This window comes from Podarcis gaigeae (genome assembly GCF_964106915.1).
Source record: "Podarcis gaigeae genome assembly, chromosome: 2".
Taxonomy (NCBI): domain Eukaryota; kingdom Metazoa; phylum Chordata; class Lepidosauria; order Squamata; family Lacertidae; genus Podarcis; species Podarcis gaigeae.
This window is the reverse complement of record NC_139679.1, coordinates 43,826,306-43,848,172: the sequence shown is the minus strand read 5'-3', so window position 1 is coordinate 43,848,172 and position 21,867 is coordinate 43,826,306. Positions and strand designations below refer to the sequence as shown.

Sequence of the window (21,867 nt, the reverse complement as noted above, 5' to 3'; positions counted from 1 at the left end):
CACAAGGTCCCACTGTGAGATGAGAACCATTTCCACACAATGGGAAATCCCAGTGCATCAGAACCAATACAAAACAAGTGAAGCAGTAGTTATAGATGTATAAAGCATTACTTGAGTGACTCAATTTTTGTAAGTGTTGGTGTAGCATGGGAACTGGAGAAACCAAATAGAGCTATGGGGGGGGGGGGGTGGAATACTGGAAGCACAAGGCCTCCCACCACAGCAGAAGCACCTACCATGGCCATGCCTACAAAGAGGGCCAAGAATGAGGAGGACCCTGTGGCTTCCCCCATCCCAACCTCACCTTGCCTCCTCCTCTTTCTTCTCCTTCTCCGCCTCCTGCCATTGCTTCCTGCGCTTCGCCTCCTCAGTGCGTCGCTGCTGCCTCTCTAGGAAGCTTGCGCGCTTCTGCGCCATTTCCTCCTCAGCCTTCGCCTCATCCTGAACAAACGCAGCGAGTCAGTAGAGAGAAAGGGTGGGTCAGTCCTCTAAGATGCAGGATCACTTTTCACTTTCAGGACAGGAGTCACACAGCAGCCAGACCTGTCCTTATGGTCGGCTACAATGACAACTGGATGCTGAACTAGATTGGTCGGATCCAGCAGAGCTCTTAGGTTCTTTTTCTACCTTCCTGTGGATTGGAGCCAACTGCTCTCAACCCCTCTGCAAATGCCAACCATGTATCCTGTGTGATCCTGCCAGCTATGCATAGGGCTTGCCCAAAATGGGGTTCCTAGCACCTACAGATAGGATCCAAATCCCAAAGGTGGGTGATAGAGAAAAGGAAAAAACTTCATGTGATTTATCAATGCCTGGAGGTCCCAGGATTATCGAGCCTCAGAATGAGGTCCAAAACTGGCAGAAAGCTCAGGAACTGAGACCACGAACTCCCACTGCAAATCCCAAGTCAACCTGGCAGAGGTCATTCTGTACATGATCCACACTCCATCCTCTCTTCATTTGGGGCTGAGCTCTGCTTCTGGAGCTCATGTTTATGGTCCTATCTTTGGGCCAGTCCAGGATGCTGCAGAGATCTGCATTGCCACTAGAGAGCAGCAGCAGCTGGTGTGATTTAACCTGGCGCAGTAGAAAAACACGTCTGAAAAAAGATCTTCCCTGACCCACAAGGATCTCAGAAAGGAGATGTCCATTTTAAGTTGCACACACACACGCGCACACACACACACACACACACAGTGTCTTTGTTCGAGCACTTGGCTTCAGCAACCCCACCTGCACATTCTGCATATGCTTCTGCCAGTCAAAAGGGGCCCCTTGGAATCCCTGTCCCACTGCCTACTCCTATTACCTCCTATTACCTTCAAGAAAGAGCGTAGCAGCACAGCCACCTGAAGCCCGGCCTAGCCATACCCAGTTGCCTCTTGCCCATGCTCCAAAAGCTCTTCTATAGAAAGTGCAGAATGCCTACCATGAGTGTTCGCAGTCTCCGCTTCAAGTGCTTACCTTGAAGTAGAAGCCCATGCCAGCCCGGGCCGGCTCGGAGTCCAGGGCCTCGGTGATGGATCCCTCCAGCGAGTCGTCGCCATCTGCATCGTCGTCTTCCTCCTCCCCCTTCAGGCTGGACAAGGGGATTTCAATCAGGCTGCTGCGCCGGTCGCTGGGCGAGGAGACGTCACTGGTGCCATCCCCCGAGACACGGCCGTTGCCCCCCTGAGGGGGCACCGAGGCCACAGGCCGCAAGTTCTCCTGGGCCTCCGGCACGGGCAGCTCCTCATCCTCAGCAAAATGGATGGAGGAGCGGGTCTGCATGGGCACCTGGCTGGGGGAAAACTTGCGGAGGTGCGGGAGGGTGTCCACGTTGTGGGGAGGCGTCAGGACCCGCATGAGGGGCGGCAGCTTCAGCTCCACTGGCCGGGCGTGCCGGGGGCTCTTGGGTGGAGCTGGGGCAGGAGACTTCTTCGGGGTGGGCTGAGGGGAGCGGGACTTGCGGGAAGGGGAGGGCGACGGCGATGGGGAGGACAGCTCCAGGGAGGAGCGGGGAGGAGCCCCCTCACGGCCGGTCCTTGGGGCTGGGATCACCCAGGCCTGCACGCTAGGCTTCTTATCCAGCAGGAGGCGCTGCTGCTGATCGCTCAGACGCTGCATATCCAGCTGCAGGGAGCTCAGGGCGGTATTCAGCTTAGCCACCGCCCGGTTGTAATCGCCCAGGTTCTCGTCCAACGCTCCGCCCTTGGTGATTTCCGGGGAAAAGGTCACCTGCTTGTTGTCTAGGCGGGCCCGAGGGCTTCCGGCCTGTTCCTCGGCCTCCAGTTGGGCAAGCCGCTCCTCGAGAGCGAGCCGGCTATCCTCCGACTGGCCCTGGGTGTCGGGGGCCTTCTGTAGCTGCAGGAAGGCACTCTTGCCCAGGCGCTGGCGGTGCCGGGTGAAGATGGCCTCAATGCGCTTCTTCTGAGCCTCGATGGCCCGGCGCTTCTCCTCCAGCCGTGCCCCCAGCTGGCTCATCTCTGAGCTGAGGGCAGGGCTCTGGGCGGGGCTCTCGTCTGGCGGGACAGGCCCAACCTCAGATCCCTCAGAGCTGATCCCACTGGACTTGCTGTCTGTCGCAGCCAGCTTCTTCTTGCGCTCCGCGAAGCTAGTCATGCGGACGCCAGAGGCGGACGAAGCCGTGCTGTCGGGCTGTGAGCTCAGCGAACTGACGCACGAGGTGGAGTCGTCGGGGCCGCCAGGGGCCCGCGTGGGCTCCTCGGCATCTGAGTCTAGGCTGCCGTCCTGGGCTGGCTCGGCCCCATTGGGGGGGCCATTGTGGCAGCGGTAAACAGTAGCCATGGGTGCCTTTTCTGGCATAGAAGTTTTCGGTGGCTCTGGAGAGTGCAGATAAAAGCCATCGGGCGCTCCCTCGGGGAGCAGGCGCTCGCTGCTGTGGATGATCTGCAGGGCCTCCTCGATGGTAGGCAGGTCGGGGTAGCCGTCACTCAGCCCGTTTTCCAGGGCCAGCCCCTCCTGGGCCTTGGGTCCAGCCCCGTGGAGCGGTGTTGTCACTAAGCCATTGGGGGCCTCAACCACGTCAGTGGACCGTGGGCGCGGGGAGCGAGGCAAGGAGGAATAGAGGGCAGGGGCCAGGCTGTCTGAGCTGACAGAGCGCAGCATGCCCACCGGGTTCCCCATCACAATGTCCACATCGCTGTCCAAGCCAAAGGGGATGCTGAAGGAGACCGCCTGCGACAACGGGTGGCTAGGGAAGCGGAGCAAAGCGATAAGATTAGGAGCAAAAGAAGGATGGACAAGCTGGGACATTCCAAGCCCACCTTCCACTCACAACCTGCTGGTACTGCTTCTCAGAACTCTGTATCCCAAGTCGGTGGATAAGCAGAGGTCTGGGAAGTTGTCCCCTCCTCTGGCCATATGAAATCCACCCCCCGTGCTCCTCACCTGAGCTGCTTCTTGCTCCATGGTTTACCAAAGCCCTCAACATGGGACATGGATGTGGAGTGATGCAGGGAGCCTAAGGACACAAAAAGGACCCAAATCAGAGGAACAAGAAGATATCGCAGGGTTGTCCTAGAGACTTGGTGGCAGGAGTCAAGGCCCTCAAGTCAAGGGGTAGGAGGAATCCAAGCAGCTTGCCAGATGTTTCAGACTCCAGCTCCCATCCCTCCCTGACCATTGTCCATGCTTGCTCTGGCTGATGGGAGTGACAACCCAAATCATCTGGAGGGCTCCAAGTTGGCCCAGGCTGTCCTTGGGGGACAGCATCCTCCATGTCAAAATAAGGAGGAGCAAGTACACAAAAGGAGAGCCACTCTACTTTGACAAGGATCCTTCACAAAGAATGTGTTTGAAAGGAAACCAAAGGCCCATGAGGGCACGACATCAGCAGCCCAAGCTCAAATATATCTCAGGCTGTCTAGGGCCATTTCTTGATGTGAGATGTAGATTAAAATCTGCCTTCTCAGAATGTTCTTTTCCCATGATAGGCCAGTTTACACAGTACAATTTTGTGCATGCCTATTCACAAACAAAGTTCCAGGTGTAAACCAGGAAGGCGGAACCTGCAGCCCTCCAAGCATAACTGGACTACAACTCCCATCGTCCTTGGCCTTGGGCCATGCCAGCTGGGCCGGATGGGAGTTAAGAGATTCAAAGCATCCAGAAGGGCAGAGCTTTCCCCTCTCTGGTTGCACAGGGTTGCAGCCCTTATTGCCTTACAAGAGGATCAACAGAGCTCACCCTTACTCATGCCATGAATCTAGCATACTGGGCCTTTACCAAAGCATCTTAAAATTGTGCCATCTAAGGCAGGCATACTATGGCTCTGTTGCTCTTGAGAAATGTGCAGCAGCTGCGGGGTAAAGCTGAACAGCTATCCAGGACCAAGAGCTTTGGAAACCACAGAAACAAGCCCCTGCGGATGCCGACAGTCATGATCATGACGCCTTAAGAAGGACCTCCAAGAGACTTGCATGTGTTTTGCTTAACCTTTTACCCCCAACAGAACTGAAGGACTCCTTTTCTTCCCCCACAGCTTGTATGTGGTTTGTATTGGTGGTGGGTGGGGAAGACTAGAGAAAACAGCAGCACCTTACCTAAAGAACCACAGAGCGGAGACTGTGCCTGCCCTCCAGGCAGCAGTGGGTGGCGGAAGCTGAAAACTGGGGAGCTACTGGGGGGGATAAGAGATGAGATCAGATTAAGAACATTGCTACAAAACTTGTTATCACACAGAGAGAAGCAGATGCTGCTGCACACTGGTTAGGCCTCCAGCCACAATCCTCTCTGGCCGCACCAACACAGACTGCACTCACACAAGCGAAGTCAGCAGAGGAAAACTGGGTGCTGAAAGCTAGTCCTTTGAGGAAATAGGACTAGTTTGGTGTGGGTTGTTGCATTTGTTTTTTTTAAAGGGGAGGGGTGCTAGAAACCCAAGAAGGAATTTGCACAACACTAGAATCACTGCATTACATTATACGTGGAACATGTAGGCACTCTGCTAAGTGTTGATTCCGCTCATTCGTTTGGCAAATGAAGTGAACAGACTTGCAGGAACAAGTTCCTTTAATTTGCTGCCTAAAGGCATTCCCATAACTTGCACATGGGAGGAAAGCTGTGCCTACCTTAAAGATCAGAAGCTTGCCCAGTCACACCCCCACCCACCCACCTGCCCTGCAAGAAGAACTACAATTTCTGCTGGCCTGGAGCAAAGGGAGAGCAGCTGCTCTGGCCAAGAGAGCTTTCCCCTTTACTCCACCAGTGCAACTCAATCCAGGTAAACCACGAAGACTCCCCTGATCAGCAGCTACAGCTGATCAGGGGAAGGGAGCACCCGACTCACACACTGACAGTGCCAGGGACGCAGTTTTCTCCCCAGAGCAAGGGAAGGTCCAACCGTCCTGAAACATAAGGAGGCAAAGAGCCACCACAAAAAACATAAGGAGCTCTCCCCACCCTGATTGCAGGAATAACTCCTTCCAGATCACGTTTCCCCAAAGACTGTCTAATATTAATATGTGGAGAGGCCTCCTAGGCAAGCAGAGGGGGAAGGTCAAGCTGTGGCACTTCAGAGTACTAACACATCTGAAGAGCAAGCTGCTGAGTGGAGGTTTTTTTTAGGAAAGCAAGGACTCTTATGTCAACAGCACAGAAATCGTTAAGGACCTCAAGGACTCTCCCAGACCTCTGCCAGCTGCAACAGCAACATTGCCCCTTTGAAGAGACAATAGTTAACTATTCCTAAAGGGATTCACAGTTTTTGAGCACTACTGGGAAGGGCACAGTTAAGCCACCAGCAGCGTACAACTCCCATCATTCCTGACCAGCAGCCACATTGGTTGTTGCTGGTTGGAGTCCAGCAACATTTTGAGAGCCACTGGCTCCTTGCCTGGAGTCCTCTGTCAGCAACATCACGGCTTGTGGACATGACGCAGTCTGGACATGACTCCCGTCTAAGGCTTCCCAACAGCTTTGATTCATACATGGGAGACTGGCTAGCCACGCTGCCAGACAGGGAAGCTAGTGATAGCAACACACTCGGGCTAAAGCAGCTTCGTTTTATAAGCTGGAACTGGAGCTGACATGGCAGAATGCAGGGACTGTCCTCTTGGTGGGTGAAAAGGTAGGGAATTGGTGCCCTGGAGAAGACAATCCCTGGCATCTCTAGGTAGGGTTGGGAGAGGCTCCCTGTCTGAAACTACAGTTCCCATCATTCCTGACCAGATTATGATAGCTAGGGATGATGGGAGTTGTAGCCCCAAAACGGTTTGGGAAACCCTGGTGTAGACAACATTGAGAGAGATGGGTCAATGAGGTCTGGTTCAGCATAAGGCAATTTCTCATGCTCCTACATCATCATCCATTTACAAAATCCTAGCGCTGGAATGAGGCACCAGAGAGAGAGAGCAGCCCACAGACACCTTCCTTGCAAAGCACAGCATCCAAATCTGACTCCCAGCATGGGCAAGAAAGGGCAAGCCTGGTTTCAGGCTCAAAGTGGCGGTGGTGAAAGTAGCAGAGGCTCCCTTACCTGCTGTTGTTCCCACTGTTGGGCGTCAGGGAGTCATTCAGCCCAGGGGAATCTGGAAGAGAACAGCCACTTTACTGAACAAGCCGAGAGGGGAAGGGAGCAGAGAGCTCACGCTGAGGATTAAGTCACTAGAAGGTCAGGAAAGGGTGGGAATGCCAACCACGTGTACCAAAGGGCAGGAGAGGAACCTGCTCCCATCTCGGCTCACACAGGAGGCCATTGTTCCAAGGCTGGAGCATGCCAGCTCCCAGCAGCCCATGCCTCTGCTCCACTTACTCAGTGGGACAACTGATTTAGGGCGGCAGGGGAAGTGTGACAGTGATAGGCTGCTATCAAATACCTGTGTGCACAGACAGGCTTTATAGCACAGCCTTTACTTTTCCTTATTTTTCAGGCATGCAATTTACCACCTGATGTACAGAACGCACAATGGGGATTAAAGGTATCTTTTCTTGCAGCAAGACCAGAAAAGCGTTCGCAACATCAGAATGCAAACTTTCCAGGAAGGGCCAAGGTTTTAACAAGTATTTGGAAAAGCCGTGAACGCTGGTCAAGATAAAGCCAAGGCAAGCACAATCTAAATCCTGGAACAGGATCCATTGATGCTCCACAGACAGAATATGTTTGTTCAATTAATCAGATCAAAGTGACTACAAGGTGTGAAACAAAAATACCAGTCACCTTTGGTTTATACCACGTAATATGGGAGGCATATGCTATACCCTCTTTCCATCTCCCCCTTAAAAGGAAGGGAGGACCTGATTGCCAGTTATCTAGTTCAAAACATTGTACAAACTGTAACAGATAACTTGTGGAAGACAAATTTCCTAAGGCTTTAAGAGAAGCTTTTCATTCTCAAAATTAAGAAAAAGCAGGCGCGCGGGCCCCAGATTTGCAAAATGTCTGGAAAGCATGCAACTAGTAATAATGTCTTCAGAAACAATTAGATACAGCTGCAATTAAGATGTTCTGCGCTTCTTCCTTTCTCTCCCCATGTCGACTGTGCTCCCTCCTCTACTCTAATTATCCCACCAGCATTCCATATACTTCAAAAATCATAATTCTCGTGTTCACAAGTATACAAACAATTATTTTTTTTGCCATATATGCTACAATTATTAAATGGGGATGGGTGTTAAGTTATTCGGGGGGGGGGGGGAGGTAGTTTGGGTTTTTCTGCCTGCTCAGCACAATGAAAATTATCAGCACATAGAATACCAAATATAAGAGTCTGCCCATAATGAATGTACCGACAAATATCTGGCAGTACTACATACCCAAAACAGCACAGCTCTGCGGGCTGGGAAAGGACTGCCTCACTCCTATCCTGGGTTAGTTGCTCCTCAAGCTACCTGCTACCACTAAGGTGTGGAGGGTGGGGGGAGCCATACCTTAGACTCCAGCACCCTTAGCATCTTCAGGTAGGTCAGGGGGAAAGGCTCTGGGCCTGAAACCCCAGAGAGGCACTAGCAGCCAGTTTACACACAACAAGGAGCAAGCCAAAGCAGTGCGAGCCCGTGAACCTGGGCAGCTTCCTGGGTGCCACAGACATACAAGCACACCTGCCACCTTCTTACCTTGAAGTCCAGGCAGCTCCTTTGGGTGCACAAAGTCAGGCTTAAGCACCTCAAAGCACAGGAACAACTCTGCCAGGAACACCCCGACGTTTATCTGGGGATGAAGGGCAATGAGTTAGCCAAATAGTCTCTGGAGGAAGCAGCCTTCATTCCCCTCACTTAGCCAGAGTTGGGTCCAGAAAACAAGGGGGAGGACCTAGTCTCTGCTCCACCATCTCCATCTGCAGGTAGCACTCCTGAGAAGAACTCTTCCTGGTGCCTACAACGTCTCTCTTCTGACCCACCACAATCCCCGCCCCCAGCACTGCCCTGTCACCCACTGCAGAAGGGCCTCATTGTTCTTGCACGATCAGCCTCCAATTAGTACAGCCGGAGGCCCCAGCCAAGATTCATTAGGGCCAAGGCAGGCTGGACGCTCAGACCAAACACTAATCCCCACTTGCTCCACTTGAGCAGCCACACGGGGCACGGAGCAAGGCTTCCTTCTGCCATGCCAGGGCTCCTTCCAAGCAGCTCCTCTGCCCCCGAAGCTCTGCAGGCAGGACAGCCATGTTTTCAGAGGGGCTGGAGGACTGCCCCACCTCCTGCCTAGTCCCAGCACTCACCCTCAGCATAGGCGGCATGTACAGCAGGTCCTCCAAGGAGAGGAAGCAGGAGCCACCCAAATAGTCCGCAGAGAAGCCCTGGATCAGCTGCAGGTTGTACAGGCTGTCTGCCACCGACATGGTCTCCTTCAGGCACACGTCTACCGGGCAAGGGAAGCACACAATAGCCATCAGCGTGCAGAGTGCATGCGTGTGCACAAGCACATGTGCGAGTGGAAGCAATGCACACACAACGGCTGCAAGCTCTGAGCAGCCGTCCCATCCCTCCACCCAGGAGCCAGAGCACCGACTCACCCTCAAGGCGCACAATCTGGGGGCAGTAGTAGTGGATGGTGGCAGCAATGGCGCCCCCGCTGGCCAGGTCCTTCATGCCAGTGATGGCAGGGAAGCAGGGAGTCTGCTTGGGCAGCGCCTTGTCCTTCCGATAGCGGATCTGTGCAGGGCAGAAACGCAGGAGGAAGTCAACACAGCGACGGAAGGAGCCGGTCCCCACATGAGGGACACTTGAAAAAGCCTGAAGAATGCACCCCCTGCCTCCTCTCAGTCCAGGGCCTCACACCCCAAGCTCCTCCATCCCACCCTCAACTTCACCACCATGCAGGAGACCCTCATGAAATTCTTCCGGGGAATACCCAGGGAGGGAAGAACCAGCCAAGATTAACTCCCTCTTTCCCACCCCAAGAATGTGTGTGCACAAAATATGACACTTCCCCCACCCTGCCCCAATACCAAGAGCAAAGTGCATGCTGGGAGGGAGGCAAAGGATATAAAGCGGGGGTGGGGGGGTGCAAGCGAGTCCCTCGAAGGCACAGGTCCCTCTGTGTCAGCCAAGGAGGAGAAAAGCAAGAGGGAAGTGAAGAGGAAGCAGCCAGCATAGGAGGAGAAAAGGAGACACTCTCCCTTCTGTAGCAGCTCTGAGTGACCCCAAGGACCAGCTGCCAGCTCCCCTCACTCTCCCCACCACACAAATGTTCCAAGGGGAGGTTCTGGCCTAGTGCTAGGCCCAGTGGGCTGCAGGGCCACAATGGCTGTGGGGGGATGCTAAATTGGGGGAGGGGATCTGCCCTGGGCAGGAGAGAAGACAGAGGAGCCAGCAAGTCAGTCCTGCTAAATAACTGCATTTCCCACTCCAAGGAAACATGCTTGTCCTCACCCCAGGACACAGCAGACAAGACAACAAAAGGCAGCCCCCACACCAGAGACACACACAGAGCAGGGCAGGCCGTGCGCAGACATTGCACAGGGCAAAGGGAGGGGGGAAGGGGTGCACAGACAGACAAACAGGCACAGACACCCAGCAGGCCAGCAAAAAATAAAGGGTGGGGGGAAAAAAAGAGAGAGGCAAATGGGGTACCTCCATTCCTGCTGCAATGAGCTGGAGGGAGGTTTCAGAGGGAAAGGGCCATGTCCCTGGGGGCGGGAAAGAGTTGGCCGTAGACAGCAAGCTCTGGAGGCCAGCTTGACAGATGCTCTACCCCATCCTCCACCACTGCTGAAGCCAGGAATTAATGGAGCAAGCCTTCCCCCCCACCCACCCAGCCCAGGAGAAGAGACCAAAGGAACCAAGGGAGGAGGTGGTCACCTGGCCCCAGAGGCCAAAACAGGTCAACTCTCGACACAGCAGAAGTTTTGGTGGGCAGTGGTGGTAATGAGAGGGTTTGTGCTGTTGGCTGCACCCACACCTTTCCCATCCTGACACCTTACAGCTCTAGAGAGAAAAGTCGGTAGACACCCCCACACTAAACGTCCTAAAATAGAACAAAAACCAGAGTGTCTAACAAAAACAAGAAATGCAACCCCGGATTTCTGCAGGCTCTGGAAAGGCGAGGGGCTGATTGTGTTTGGAGGGTGAGCAATGAGATGAGGCGAACTCCCAAGAACTGAGGGCAAATGGCAGGTCTCTTGTGGGCATTGGAGGCGGCTGTTGGTTGCTCTGAACGTGGAGGGAGGAGGACCCTGGAAAATGTCCACAGCGGAGAGGGAAGCTCGCCTCTCCAAGCCCCAGGCAAGGTGGCAGCTTGTGGGGCAGGGGAGAAAGGCGGCCCAGGCCCATTGCAGCAGGAATGGCCCGAAGTCCTAGAAAACAGCAACCCGGGTGGATGGCAAGGTGGTGCAGGCAGGCGGTGGGAGGCACGCGCCGACGGATACATTACCACAGGAGGCTTATTCCCCGACTCCTTCAAACAAAAAGCGATGGCATGCTGGATGCAATAGCAAAGAAAAGAGAGAGCCTGATCAATGCACCCGCAAGGAGGGAGGAGAGAGGAGGAAAGGGCTGCTGCTGCTGCTGCCTTGCAAGGCTGGGGGATGGGGTAGGGGTAGGGGGTTGCAGGGAAGGCCTGGCCAAGGCCTAGCTTTCTGCCTGGGGTGATTAAAGCCTCCCCAGCATGCACCTGGGGCTCCTGAGAGAGCCCTCTCTCCCTTCCGGAGCACCCCACACTCCTGAACACTAAACGCAATGTAGCATCCAGGCCTACGTTCGGACTAGTCCGCACTCCGGGCTGCACTGAGTACAGCTGGGCAGCAAGCAAATGGCGGGTTGAGGGGGAGGGGGACAGAAGGCAACACAGAAGGGGAGAATAAAGGAATGTCGTGTAACTAGCATGCTGTTCCTACTTGGCAGCTCCAGGCATGAGCTGCCCTGCTCTGGCTGTCTCTTAACCCCTCTGCACAAATGAAAACCGGGGCTTCTCGGTTGATCTCTGAGGCAGTCCCTCTTGCCTGTCCGTTAGACCCCAGGGCACCTGTAACCCCAAGGAGGTTGCGTTATTCAGGGCAGGAAGAAGAGATCCGTTAAGCACCCACCGCCACCGCCAGAACCCAACCCTCATGTGCCCCAACACGCGGAGCTAAGAGAGAGCAAAGCAGGAGCGGGTTGCGGAGGGAAGGGAGATGAGAACAAAGGATGCTGGGATATACCAGCATCCCAGCAGCTGGTGTCTCATGTGGGAACACGCCTCCTCCTCCTCCTCCTCCTCCCGGGACAGGGTCCCCTCTGCCCTCAAAGTCTCCCCAAAGTTCAGGCAGGTGCCCATCCCACAGGGAGCAGGCAATGTCGTCCCCTCAGCCTTTCCCTCACTGAAACACACACACACACTCAGGTATCTCTGCTCCAAGGTCCTAAATCCCCAGCATCCTTTGCTCTGGGTCCCCCTGGCATGCAGCGCAGGAGCCAAAAGCAGCAGGGAGATAATAAGTAAAGCCACCCACTTACAGGAACCAGTTTCCAGTACCACCTTGTGGGACACTGAAGCAGAGGAAAAGATGCAGAAAAAGACAGCTCTGTCACATAACACATCGTGACGGTATCGCACTCGCAGCACAGAAAGCCGGAGGGGCAGCTTGGGCTGGGATGAGGGCTCGTCGTTGGGCCCATCAGGAACATGAACGGGGCAGCTTCTCAGGCAGGCAACCCGCCTCCGCCCCCCTCTATATGGTCTGACCACTCTGGCCAACAGAGCCAGTGAGCCAGCTCCACAGAATGGATTTGGGGGAGAAGTCAAGGATCTCTGGTTGCCCACAAAGCAAGGACAAAGCAGACAAAGGCCACCTCACAGGAGGAGGGTGAAGCAGCAGATTTACAAGGGGGAGAGGTAGGGAATCCTTGGGGTGCAGGGAGTTCCCAAACATAAGCTAGAGTTGGGGGGGCGGGGAGTCAGTCAGAAGGGAGGAAGCGAATTCTATCTTCGAAGGAAAGAGCGGGAGGGAAAGGGTGTGGCTTGTACACAGAACAAAGCCGGCATGGATAAAGCCACCCTTCCGTCGCCACGCTTTAGCTACTGGGGCAGGGCCCACAAATGGCCTCCCTCCCTCCCACTCCAGCTACGCCACAAGTCCAGGCTCCCTCCCTGCTCCATTCAGAAGGAAGCTGCACGAGGCAAGCAAACGCACCTTGGGACCGCTGTTGGAGGCCTGGGTCTGGCCGTCTGTTCCTGGAGCAGCCCGCTGAATGCACTCCTGCTCGCTGCTTTGCTGTATCTTGTGGATGATCTGGAGGGAGGAAGCAAGGGGCATGCCGTTGTTTTTTGTTTTGCTTTTTATAAATACAGTCATACCTTGGAAGTCGAGCAGAATCCGTTCCAGAAGTCCGTTCAACTTCCAAAACATTCAAAAACCAAAGCGTGGCTTCTGATTGTCATCCTGCAGCCAATCGGAAGCCCCGTTGGATGTTCAGCTTCCAAAAATAGTTTGCAAACCGGAACAGGCATTTCTGGGTTTGCGGCATTTGGGAACTACCATACTTTTCTGTCTATTAGACGCCCCCATGTATAAGACCCTCCCCCCTATTTTGGGGGACTTAATTTTAAGAAAATGAGGGGAGATGGCTCAAAGTTGTTGAGCCTCTCCCCCCATGCAGCTGTGGGCGGGAAACACTTCCTAGATCATTTCCCGCACACAGGCAGGGAGTGTTTCCCTCACGCATCAGCATCGAGGGAAGTTGTGCTCTAACCAGCCAGCAGGTTGGCCAGAGGGCACCTTCCCCTGATGCTGCTGCGCGCGCGGGAAACAATCCAAGGAGTGCTTCCCATGCGCAGCGGCATCAGGGGAAGCTGCGTGCCGCCAGCCAGTGCCCCCAGATCGCTCCCTGTAGGCAGCAGCATCGGGAGAAGCTGCATGCCACCACCCAGCACTTCCAGCGGCATCTCCCCCCATGCCACTATCCATGTATTGGACGACCTTTGACATGATTTTTGTGTCAAAAAACCTCATCCAATACACGGGAAAATACAGTAAGCTGTTCCAAAACCGAGGTATGACTGTATTTTTATTGATTTTTTTCTTCAGCACAGGATACAATAAAAGTCAAACTAATTTAAATAAAAGATATTTTTATGACTGCCTTCCTGAGTCCAGGCCAAAAAGAGAGATAAATGACTTGTGGCACCTTATTAAAGATGACAAATGTGTTACAGGGATAAACTTTCATGGATTAGAGATCCCTTTATCAGATGCATGAAGTTAATCCCCCATTGGCACGTGGGTGTAAAAAAACTTTTGTTGGAGAGGAAAGGGCAATGAAATGCAACTCCACTTGAGCTTAAATGTACACAAAGTAAGCCCAGCACCCCTTCACAACAGCAGCAAGTTGGTGCTAGAATGAAACGGGCCGGAACAGAATCAAGGAACTGCCCCTTTTATTTTATCCCAAGTTTCTATGAGGTCATATTCAAAACCAATGAAAAAACTATGTTTATTATCCTGCCCCTATCCTTTGGGCTCCAGGTGAGATTTTATAGCAATTTTTAGTAGGATAAATCTATGTCCCCGAAGGGCTCACAAATTGTAAGTAATCCATCCAAACCATTTTACTCCAACCTCACATTTTCCATGTCAGAGGTTGGACAGTGCAGCTGGGCATGGACTAGTGCAGCTGTGGAGAACCTCTGGCCCTCCAGATATTGCTGAACTACAACTACAACCATCACTGGCCACTGGCTATCCTTGCAGGGGCTGATGGGAGTTGTAGTTGACCTCTAGAGGAGTAAAGGTTCCTGGAGTAGAGAATCAAACAAACTTGCTGTGTGAATAAAGTGGGACATTAACTCTCTCTATGCACACCTAAGTAATCTGGAGGAAGCACAAATATCAAGAATAGCTGATTGATTGATTGATTGATTGATTGATTGATTGATAAATAAATAAGGTACCATGTCTATCCAGTGCAGAAGTTTCTGGTCCCAGGAGATGGCTGCCAGATCAGTGCCTGGTGTAACACTGAGTGAGCTGGTGGCTTCCAACGCAAACGCTGTCATCAGTGAGTCAATCAATGCCAGGTGCGCACCCTGTACGTGTGGCAAGGAAGAGAGACAAGTTAGGCAACCTGTGTTCAGCCACGAGGGTATCCTTACCCCACAAATGGAGCCAGCCACATAGTTGGTGTCACCCCTAGGTGTGAAATTACACAGGAAAAGGGAGAACTATCTTCCCATTGATGCTGGGACAGGTGCAAGCAAGCTCCATCATTCCTCAGGATGAATTGCCAAGTTCAGTTTACTTTTCTACCTGCTTCCTAAAGTTCAGAGACACAGATCAACTACTGTATTTTTCGCTTTATAAGATGCACCAGACCACAAGACGCACCTAGTTTTTGGAGGAGGAAAACAAGAAAAAATATATTCTGAATCTCAGAAGCCAGAACAGCAAGAGGGATCGCTGCGCAGTGAAAGTAGCAATCCCTCTTGCTGTTCTGGCTTCAGGGATAGCTGCGCAGCCTGCATTTGCTCAATAAGACACGCACACATTTCCCCTTACTTTTTAGGAGGGAAAAAGTGAGTCTTATAGAGCAAAAAATATGGTATGTTCTGCTCTCCTATCACAGGGCAACAGGCTAGCCCTCCATGGCATAAGCTGCTTTCTCCAGTGTAATAAAGCACACTGAGTGTCGGGGGCATGCTGGAAGGACAGCGTCTTGGCTGGGGTGAATAAGCAGAATGAATGGAGTTACCAGCAGATGCAGGTTGGCAGCACGGAGATGAATTTACTCTGGAAGTGCATACTCGATTCTGACCAAACTAAGCTTCCTGGTGTATATTTTGCTCTAGGGGGCTTAGTTTGGTCAGAATCTAGTATACACTTTCAGAGTTAATGCTAAATACATTACTTCTGGTAAATGAGCCGCCATAGTTGCTAGAGGGCTGTGCAAATTTGTGTCCTGGGCTTTTTAGCCTCCTCTACCCATGTACTATCTGAAGCCAAAAGGGTGCATTAGTTGCCAGATGTGAAATATATTGGCATTATTTTCAGCTGTCCCACCCCACTACAAGGACTGGAGTCTTGGGCCAGATCATGGTAACATGAGAATCCCCCTTGCAGTGCCTGACTGAGCAAGCTCAGTCCCAGTCTTACACCACAGGAGAGAAGATTAGTTGCCTTAAGCTTTTAATACTGTTAAGGAGAACCTGGATGAGAGCAGCCTGGGGGCAAAGGGAACATGTGCTAGGTGCAGATATTGGGCTTTATTACCAGCATCGTCATCATGCATGCAGTCTGCCTGCCCCCGTGTTTCCCTCCAAATTCTGCATGCAAGATCTCTCAGTGCCCCAAGCCCAGGAACTATGGGTCCAGGAGCAACAGCCTCTGCTGCTTCTGGGCAGGTCTAATAGGATATCCTACAAGCCAATTATCTCTGCGAAGACCCTAGCAACAATGCCAGCTGCCTTCTGATATTCTAAAGTGCCAGGGGGAGATGGAAGACAGCATCTTTCTTGATAGGACCCATTTGCAGTCCACAGTGGACTTGCAGTGGTTGACAAAGGTCACAGTTGTGATGTACAGACATGGGGAGAGAAGCAGCAGATAGAACATTAGACTGGAAGACCCAAAATTGCCTGTGGTCTCTCCAAGCAAAGCTGAAATCCTTCTAGCCAAGAGGTTTAAGCAGGTGGGATAAACTTGAGCCACTTCCTATGGAAATATGAAGGAAGGTCCCAGGCCCTGAATAATGGTATTTTTGTCTGGTAAGCTCCTGAACAGAAAATGTGACAGGGAACTCTCCCTCCTACAACCTCACCCCCATGGCAGAAGCAGCACTAGAAGATTTTCTGCCAGCAGTGATCTGCTAACAAGAAATGGAAAAAAGTGAAGTCTCTGCTGAGTCAAGGGGGGAGGGGAATATCCAACGCAGCATAAAGTGAATGTTCCATCAGCACGGGGATTTTTGCTTGTGCAACGGAATGTTCTTCCCCTCTCCTCCCCCTGCAAAGCTGTTCCAGGGGTTTCTCCAATCCTCTGGAGTAGATTTAGGGAGGCTGCATGGCACATGCAAGGCAAAGGTGGTAGTGGTGGAAGCCCAGTTGCCCAAGTGGAAATCCTTGTGCCAACAGGACAACTGAATACTGCTCAAGGCTTGCCTCACAACGATATGAGGATGAAGAGTTTATACAATCAGCTAAATTCAAGTGATGAAGGTTTCTCTGGACTGTACCTCTTCAGGCTGCACGGAAGGAATTGCAAGTCTGAAGCCTTTTCACCAAGAAAATAAAATGTTGAACTAATGAAACTAGACCAAAGGTAGCCAATGTGTGGCCTTACAGATGTTGCTGGACTACAACTCCCATTATCCCTGACCACTGGCCATCCTAGTTGGGTCTGATGGGAGTTAAAGACCAACATCACTTGGAGGACTAAGGGTTCTCTGCTCCTGGACTAAACTGAACTCTTCTCCCTGCATGCAGGCATGGGATCAGCATTCAAAAAGGGACAAACTTTGCTACTCAGTTCTGGCCAAACTGGTGCACCCTGCGCAAAGTTTTTACTGAAACCCCTGCCTGAACAAGTTATGGAAAGTCAGACCACAACTGTAAAATGCAATGAAAGCTCCCACCCATCTTTAACGCAGATCCTAAGACCTACGTTTTGTCATGGCTACCGTCAAATAAAACTTTACTGCTACCATGGCAAACATTTTAAGAATGGGTTATGTAGCCATACAAACACTGCATGTCTGTTTGGTTATTCAAATGACTACAGCTCTAGCCTGATCCAGGAATGGGGGCTTTTTGTGAGGAGGTGGGTTCAAAGGAAGAAGAGCAGGAGTATCAAAATGTGAGTTCACTGAGTCCCCAACTGCAACTGGGTCCTTGCAAGCAAAAGGCAGCAAGCAGGCCAGATGCAGGCCTCTAGGTGCACCACACCCAGCCCTTCCTGGCAGCCTGATTTTCTGCACCAGCAGAGCGGGAACTGCAGCAGAGGAAAAAGCTGTTGACTCCACAGTGAATCAAGCTTGGGTGTTAATGGGGCCCTCGTACTTGGGAGACAGAGAGAGAATAATGCAGAATAAGGGATGTGCCAAGCCTGAAGGGAGAAGCCTGAGAACAAGCCTCTCATTCCCCTTCAGAGCTGGGGCCACACCTAGCACACCTCAGGACGGGGAACCTCTGGCTAAAAAACCCTGTTCCCCTGGTTTCTTCTTCCCCTCCTTCAAAGACATGGCCCAAAACAGACACAGCCACGCTCCCTCTAGCTGCTTGGGCCTCAATAAGGCCTTTGTGGGATAAATACACTGAGGCCGTTTCAGATGAGGCCAGGGGAGTCGGATAATAGCCACACTGCTCGGCTCTGGCTCTGATGTCTGCTTTCCAATATCATTGCTGGCAGAAAGCCAACATGGCTGCCACCACCAGCTCCCTCCACAGAGCAACTAATCCGCTGCTTTGCTCTCCCATACTCTTGGAGTTCAGGGTGTGGCGGCAGCCTAGCTGTGCTCTCTCTAAACATCTTGGCCCCATGTGGCGCGCAACCTACACTTTCCTTGGGAGGGGCTCCAAATGCCCGGATCAAAATCAAGAGTCTCCATCATTCTCCTCACCCTCAACCCTGTGCAAAATTAAACCTTCCCTTTCCAATTGCTTCCATGGGCACCATTTCCCCAGCACACAGCTGGGAGCAAGGGAGATAGAGGACACCCCTCCCTCCAGCTAGCTGGCGCTCTTGCCTCTCCTCCCAGCCTTGACAGAATCACCAGAGCAAAATTAATAGCAATCAGAGATACCCGCTCAGCGCGGAGCAATCCCGCCGGGCACCTGCCAGCAGAGCCGCACCAGCAGCGGGGATTCCCCCTCCCCGCTCCCCCTCCCATTACACAAGCACCAGGCGGAAGAATGATAATTGCTGGGCCCAGGGAGCAGAAAGCAGAAATCCCCAAGCCCCCTTTCTGGGCTTTAACAATTTGTACACCCTTCCTAGCGCTTGCTTTGTGTTGCTTCCCCCATATTCCAGGTCCTCCTCTGCTCCACCGCAAAAGCAAACTCCCCCCACCCCCAAAAAATATTTTTTATTTGCTTTTCTGTTTTCGCCATCAACACATACATACTCTGTTACATTCATGCACAATAGAAAAGAAAAACATGTACTAATAATAGTGTCATATATATATATATATATATATATATATATATATATATATATATTTGCTTTCGTAGATTTTCACGGGTACAGGAATGCAGGTTTTGGTGTCCTCGGGTGTCTTCCCGTGTAAAAGTTGGGGTGTCTAGGCGACGTTTCGACGAGGTCTCACTCGTCATCTTCAGGCTGGTGCTTTCGGCTTCTTGTTACTGGAACAGAGCGGGATCTCAATGTTTGAGTTCCTATAAATACTGTAGAGGAACTCAAACATTGAGATCCCGCTCTGTTCCAGTAACAAGAAGCCGAAAGCACCAGCCTGAAGATGACGAGTGAGACCTCGTCGAAACGTCGCCTAGACACCCCAACTTTTACACGGGAAGACACCCGAGGACACCAAAACCATATATATATATATATATATATATACACACACACACATACACACACACACTCCTCCAAGCTGTTTAAACACACACACACACACACACACTCCTCCAAGCTATATATATTTACTTTTACTTCCCTTCCACTCTTTCCTTGGTATCCTAGCCTTTTAACTGAGTTTCCTTTCTTTTGCCACCTCCTTTGCTGCCAGTGTATCCATTTGGAATTCTCATATCAACACCTCAACAATTTTCATTTTTAAAAACCCTCATACACAGTAGGGTGGGCTTCGGTGTGAGGGACAGACAGACTCCAACCTCAGCCTCCTTCTGAACCCCACTCTCTCTTCTCACACAATTCTTGCCTTTCACACCTAAATAAGTGTACGGTTCCCACCCTTCATGGCTCTCTTTTCCCCATCTGTTTTCTTGCAGAGGGGAGAGGGAGACACCCGCAGTGTTTCCCAACCACATCCCCTCCTCACAACAGCCCTTCCTGAAAATAGATAAACTGGAAAGGGAGATAGGATGTGGAGTTGTCAGCTATTGCAGATAAGTTTCCCCAAGTTCACTTACTATTGCTCAACCTCACACTCACTCCGAGCCGGCTAGTTATAGGTGCTTCTAAAAGGGGACACACAAAACCAGGCCCCTGTTTCGCCCCTGCAACAGTAAACCAGAACAAAAAGAAAGAAAAAGAAAGCACCCTTCATTCTAGGATATTATCCTGTTCTCCCTCCTTCTTAGGATTTGCTATACTACAAACCACTAAGGTCCAACCCAAGTTAAAGGAAACCTGAATTCCCATGTGCTTGTGTACAAGTGAAAAAGGACTAGCCGCTTGTACAGAGGGCCTTCCGTCCCACACGTGTACAGATGTTTGTGCATGCCAGGCCTTAGACCAACAGTAAATGACTTCCTTTGCCAGCAGAGGGTCCCTGGTTCAATCCCTGGGAGTCTCCAGAGAAGGAAGAACCTTTGGAGTGCTGCTACCAGTCAGTGTAAACAACACGCAGCTGGAGGGGCGAGTGGCCTCATCTGGCATGAGGCAGATATTCCTAATGCTGGCCATCTAACCTTTAGTGCGCTGCTGCCCATCTTCTCTCCTTGATAATATCAGCACTTTAAAAACCAACGGGGCTTCGAAGGGAGCAACAGGAGGCTTCAGCTTCCCAAGAGGGAGAGTCAAAAGACCTTGGGGTGGGGGTGGGGGGTAGAAAGAAACTTCTCCTGTGGTGTCTTTAGCCACACCTCAGCCCTCCCCACCCACAGAGAGATGAGGGAAGGGGTTCCCACGGGGTGGCTGGGATCTAAGCTTGTAAAGGCTCCACCCTGAAGCTGTGGCGCCACAGAAGACGCTCCTTGTATTAACAGAGGCAGGCAAGGAGGGAGGGAGGAGGGAAGGAGTTTTGGGGATTTGTCTGTCACCCTCAGGGCCTCCACCATGCCACTACACAGGAGAGGACAGCGCTGGGGAGAGCAGCATTTACACAAGGCTGTCAAAAGGAGCAGCGAGCGTCCTCCCCACAATTCAGAGCCTGCCTTTGGGCTGGTGGGAGGAAGATCCTTTCACAGAAAATCTTTTTCTCCACCGCCCTCTTCCCCAAACCATCAGTTACATCAAACAGATGCCCAGAACAGCCTCTGTACAGCAGCGCCCAGCCACTAATGCTGCCTTCGCCATCCTGGTGCCTTCCAGATGCTGTGGACCACAACTCCCACCAGGCCCAGCCAGCACAGTCGCTGATGGGGAATGGTGGTCCCAAACACCTGGAAAACACCAGAGCTAGTGAAGCCTGTGCTACTGTCATCGTGATCACCAGATCACAGAGCTCCAAGCATATATATATCTAGGAGATGACTGCACCCATTTGAGCCAACCACATTTCAAAACTACTAAATCCATGCTTCAGACTAATTTTTAATGCTTGCGCGGGAGTTACATTCCGGGGATCATGCCTAAAGCCAAAATCGTGTATCGTCAAAACACCGTGGGTGCAATGGTGGGTGGGACTGCCAAAGCATTTTTTCCTGGACGTCTGCTCCCTTTTCACCTCTTTTTTTTAATTTTTTGCCAAGTGCATAAAGCTGAATGCACACAAGTTAAATGTGTGCAGGTTGTGGGTATCTCCCACCACACTGTTGCAGTACAGTCTGGAAACCGAACATGATGAACTTAGCTCTGCTCCTGAATCCTCAAAGAGCAGGTCCTCCAACTCACATCAGCACAGCCTGCAATTGTCCACATCTTGCCGGACTCCCAGCTCCCATCACCCCTGACTGCTGGACATGCTAGCAGGGGCCAATGTGAGATGGAGGCCAGCAACAACTGAAGAACCACAAGTTAGCCACCCCTCCATCGTAGCACCCCACTGAAATTTAGAAGGAACAATCCTACCATGTTCATTCTTGGAAAGGCACTAACTGAGCTCCCCACCTCTGCTCCTGGTTTCAGCTGAGAGTTGGAGGGCAATTAATTTCTTTCCACTCTCCAGCAACCGACACCCACTCCAGTTTGAATAAACAGTACACTCCCCCCCCCTCCTTCTGCAAGAGCACCAAGTCAAAATGTTTACCCCTGGGAAGATGCCAAGCTTGTGGACTTACCAGTCTGATTGGTTTGTGGTGCAGATCTGTCTCCTTGATGGGCTTGTCTTGGAAGGTGGGCACCAAGCCACGATGGGCCAGAAGCTGGAGCAAGGCAGCATTGTCCTTGGGGGAAGGGGCGCCATCAGTGCCCGATGGCAGGGCCCGGCGCCAGGCACGGCAGTAGATGTCAGACGAATGCAACAGGCGGATGAGAGGAGGCTTCATGTGCTCCTGTTCATACTGGTCTGTATAGAAGGGTTCGCGTAGCTCAGCAGGGATGTGCTCTGTGCACAGAGAGAGACAGTCACATTATTCCTTGCGCTCAGCAAGCCTCTCTAAAATATCCCATCTGCCTCACCGTATCTTTTGCACATAAACCGCCAGAGCCTCCT

General features: G+C 52.0%; 1 protein-coding gene across 4 annotated transcripts in view; it reads right to left on the bottom strand.

The window, feature by feature from the left end:
• Positions 1 to 21,867, bottom strand: part of CAMSAP3 (calmodulin regulated spectrin associated protein family member 3) — a 45,321-nt gene that overhangs the window by 4,884 nt on the left and 18,570 nt on the right. Inside the window, exons 2-14 of one of the 4 annotated variants that reach the window (XM_083726015.1) lie at positions 21,494 to 21,759; positions 14,309 to 14,443; positions 12,552 to 12,650; positions 11,875 to 11,907; positions 10,814 to 10,861; positions 8,955 to 9,093; positions 8,661 to 8,800; positions 8,056 to 8,149; positions 6,479 to 6,530; positions 4,545 to 4,618; positions 3,391 to 3,463; positions 1,465 to 3,193; positions 305 to 441 (exon numbers count right to left, since the gene is read on the bottom strand). In XM_083726015.1, coding sequence (XP_083582141.1) covers positions 305 to 441; positions 1,465 to 3,193; positions 3,391 to 3,463; positions 4,545 to 4,618; positions 6,479 to 6,530; positions 8,056 to 8,149; positions 8,661 to 8,800; positions 8,955 to 9,093; positions 10,814 to 10,861; positions 11,875 to 11,907; positions 12,552 to 12,650; positions 14,309 to 14,443; positions 21,494 to 21,759 — 3,019 coding nt within the window. The remainder of the gene's footprint in view (positions 1 to 304; positions 442 to 1,464; positions 3,194 to 3,390; positions 3,464 to 4,544; positions 4,619 to 6,478; positions 6,531 to 8,055; positions 8,150 to 8,660; positions 8,801 to 8,954; positions 9,094 to 10,813; positions 10,862 to 11,874; positions 11,908 to 12,551; positions 12,651 to 14,308; positions 14,444 to 21,493; positions 21,760 to 21,867) is intronic. The other 3 variants (XM_083726016.1, XM_083726017.1, XM_083726018.1) reach the window with 3 other exon arrangements.